This window comes from Sorex fumeus, unplaced genomic scaffold (assembly GCF_029834395.1).
Source record: "Sorex fumeus unplaced genomic scaffold, SorFum_2.1 ptg000039l, whole genome shotgun sequence".
Taxonomy (NCBI): domain Eukaryota; kingdom Metazoa; phylum Chordata; class Mammalia; order Eulipotyphla; family Soricidae; genus Sorex; species Sorex fumeus.
The window spans coordinates 32,590,843-32,593,829 of record NW_026606096.1 but is presented as its reverse complement, the minus strand read 5'-3'; the positions used below and the strand labels follow the sequence as shown (position 1 = coordinate 32,593,829).

Sequence of the window (2,987 nt, the reverse complement as noted above, 5' to 3'; positions counted from 1 at the left end):
TCAGGGATCTCTTCTGGTAGAACACAGGGGACTATATGGGATTCAAACTTAGTCACATGCAAGACAAGCTCCCTATCCACTATACTATCTCTCTGGCCCTCAAACAAAAACATATTTAAGTAAAATAAAGAAGTCATGTCATGTTAGAACAAACATCTTTTCAAAGAGCCATTTTGATCAGAGAGTTCTTGTACCAATGGGCATTGTTAGCTTCAGAAAGTAAGGAAATGCTGACTTAATTTCCTGTATCCTAAAGATAGTGAAGATAAAGATAGAGTGGCCTTACTGATGACGATGGAATACTACAATGGAACACAGGCCAAATTCAAAAACACTGCAGCTAGCTCATTTCCTGTATAAATTATCTCCTTCTCAGAGTCTCTAAATGTTGCTTAAAAGCACTATGCATGGAGTACTGCTTTCTTCTCGGATTTGGGCTCTCCCTGGAACAATTCACAGGCCAATATTGAACAGTTTTGAAGATTCCGGCTCAAATCGAGAAGGCCGTGCTGTCCATTAGACCAGGAGTATGATTGTGTCTCATTACCCCGGACAGGGATTTAGACACTTAGTTCCTTGAGTATGGCTATAGGCAGCGCCATGCATGTATATTCACTCTCTGCCCAAGTGCTCTAAGACCTTTCCTTTTTGACAGGCAGGGGCTGGCTCAGGGACGAGGCAAGGCTGCTTTCTTCCTTTAACCCTGAGTGGGTGATGGCGTTTCTTTGCAGAAGACCTTGTGGTTTGTGGAAACTCTCTCTCTAATAGTCGCTCTGTCTCTTAAGTGGAAATCTGTCTCGGGAAATTAAGGACAAAGAGGCGAGTAGACGGCCGTGGATGATAAGTTATTGGGAGGCACAGTAAATAATGGGGGAATATGCCACCCCAGAAAACGAGGGATCATTGAAGGCTATTAGGTGACAAATCCACTTCAACGCAGTTATTATACAGTAAATATAGAAAAATGATAATGTTGACAACTCTTCATCACACGGTCCTTGTCATTAATAAATGATGAAGGACAGAAAGAGGAAAAGAAATAAAGCTGCCGCACCAGGTCCTAACGACATCACAGAAGCACTTGGAAAAACTAGCTAAGCTGAAAGCAAAGACATTACTTGGCACCGTTAATGAAGAAAGAGTGGGATAACGAGTGAGCATTTTAGAGCACATGTGTGTAGAAAATAGTAGGAGTAATGTAGGTTTTGTCATTTGAGATGAATGTATGGCTGTAATCAGAAAAAAAATTAATGTGCAGTGATTATGCTGAGTGGTTTTTTTCCCCCCTTCATGTTGGTTTCCATGGAAAACACAGTGCCTTCCTTGCTCTAGGTGGTCAGAGATCCTAAACAGAGTGCTTACTGACTGCATGTGTGTGTGTTAGTGTGTGTGCGTGTGTGTGTGTGTGTGTGTGTGTGTGTGTGTGTGTGTTGCTGGGGATAAAAGCAGGGCCGCATATTTGCAAGGCCAGTGCTCTACCAGTGAGCCACATCCTCTCACTCTGCTTCCTGTTGCTGAGAGAAAATGCCATATAGATTCAAATTCTCCAGAGGACTCTTTTCTCTGCTCCTAAATAATTTCATGTATCTGTATCTCTGTCCTCTGAGTGGGACATCAACTGGAGTTTAAGAAATAGTAAGGATCTGGGGCTGGAGCAATAGCACATCGGGTAGGGTATTTGCCTTGCACATGGCTGACCCGGGTTCGATTTCCATCATCCCATATTGTCCCCTGAGCAGCACCAGGAGTAATTCCTGACTGCATGAGCCAGGAGTAACCCCTGTGCATCACCAAGTATGACTCAAAAAGCAAAAAAAAAAAAATAAAAGACAGAAAGAAAGAAAGAAAGAAAGAAAGAAAGAAAAAGAAATAGTAAGGATCTAGATTCGCTGGTGGTCGCTTCTCGGCTCCTTCTTCGCTCTCATCGTCGTGCCTGCTCAGCTTTTCTGCAACCATGTCTGACAAACCCGATATGGCCGAGACTGAGAAATTCTATAGGTCGAAGTTGAAGAAGCCTGAAACGCAAAAGAACCCGCTGCCTTCTAAAGAAGAAATTGAACAGGAGAAACCAGCTGGCGAATCGTAAAGAGCGGACGCCGCCGAAATGCACTGTACATCCCACGAGCATTGCCTTCTTATTTTACTTTTAGCTGTTTAACTTGGTTAAGATGCAACGAGGTCGGATAAAGTTTAAAAGTGAAATGACTGTGCTGCCCCATTTCACATTTTAAGATTTGAGAACTACTGACAATGAGGCGCCTTGCCTCCCCCATCTGTTTGGTTGGAAGGGAACAAACTTGCATGTATATTGGGGGATGGAATAAGTTGAGCGGGACTTAATGGCGTACACCTGGTTGGTTTTAAGTATACTGCAAGCTGTAAAAAAAAAAAAAAGTTGAACCTGAGTGCCATTTTTTGTTGTTTAATGGTTTAATTGATTGATTTTGATTTTGAATGGTTTAATTATATTGGAATGCACAATTTTTAATATGCAAATAAAGTTTTAAAACCTGAAAAAAAAATAGTAAGGATCTAAATCAAGTTCGAAGATCTCAGGACTTTCATACATTACGGTAGGTCCATGAGCTCCCAAAGGCTGCGTGACTAAGATAAGGGCTATACAGTTAGAACAGGTGCCAGAGATTTCTGGACATTGTCCATCATCTCCATTATTCTTCATGGTAGAATGAACTTCTACTTACCAAACTTATAATCAGGCTCTACTTACCGAACTTATAATCAGGCACATGACTGCCAAATAAAGATCACAACTTCCTTTGCCACCAGGAAGTGGACATTCTACTTAGTTTCACCAATGGAATGCCACTGGAAGCATCCCATTTCTAGCAAGACCCTTGAAGGAAGACTCTCCTCTATTTCTACCTCTTGCTGGTGGAGTGTAGTTGGGAAGGCAGAAATTCCCGCAGTCATCTCTAGCTAACAGTGCAAGTGGATGAGAACATCTGGGAACTTCCAAGGCATTTGGA

General features: G+C 42.1%; 1 protein-coding gene across 1 annotated transcript; it reads left to right on the top strand.

Annotated features, from left to right (window-relative positions):
- The first annotated feature begins 1,939 nt into the window (after window positions 1–1,939).
- On the top strand, window positions 1,940–2,317 carry LOC130028301 (thymosin beta-4-like). Its single transcript, XM_056119053.1, has one exon. It carries the CDS (start codon window positions 1,955–1,957, stop codon window positions 2,084–2,086), a length of 132 nt encoding a protein of 43 aa, XP_055975028.1. The 5' UTR covers window positions 1,940–1,954; the 3' UTR covers window positions 2,087–2,317.
- The last annotated feature ends 670 nt before the right edge of the window (window positions 2,318–2,987 follow it).

Excerpts from the sequence above, each read along its gene's own strand:
- LOC130028301 (XM_056119053.1), top strand. The coding sequence starts at position 1,955 with ATGTCTGACAAACCCGATATGGCCGAGACTGAGAAATTCTATAGGTCG.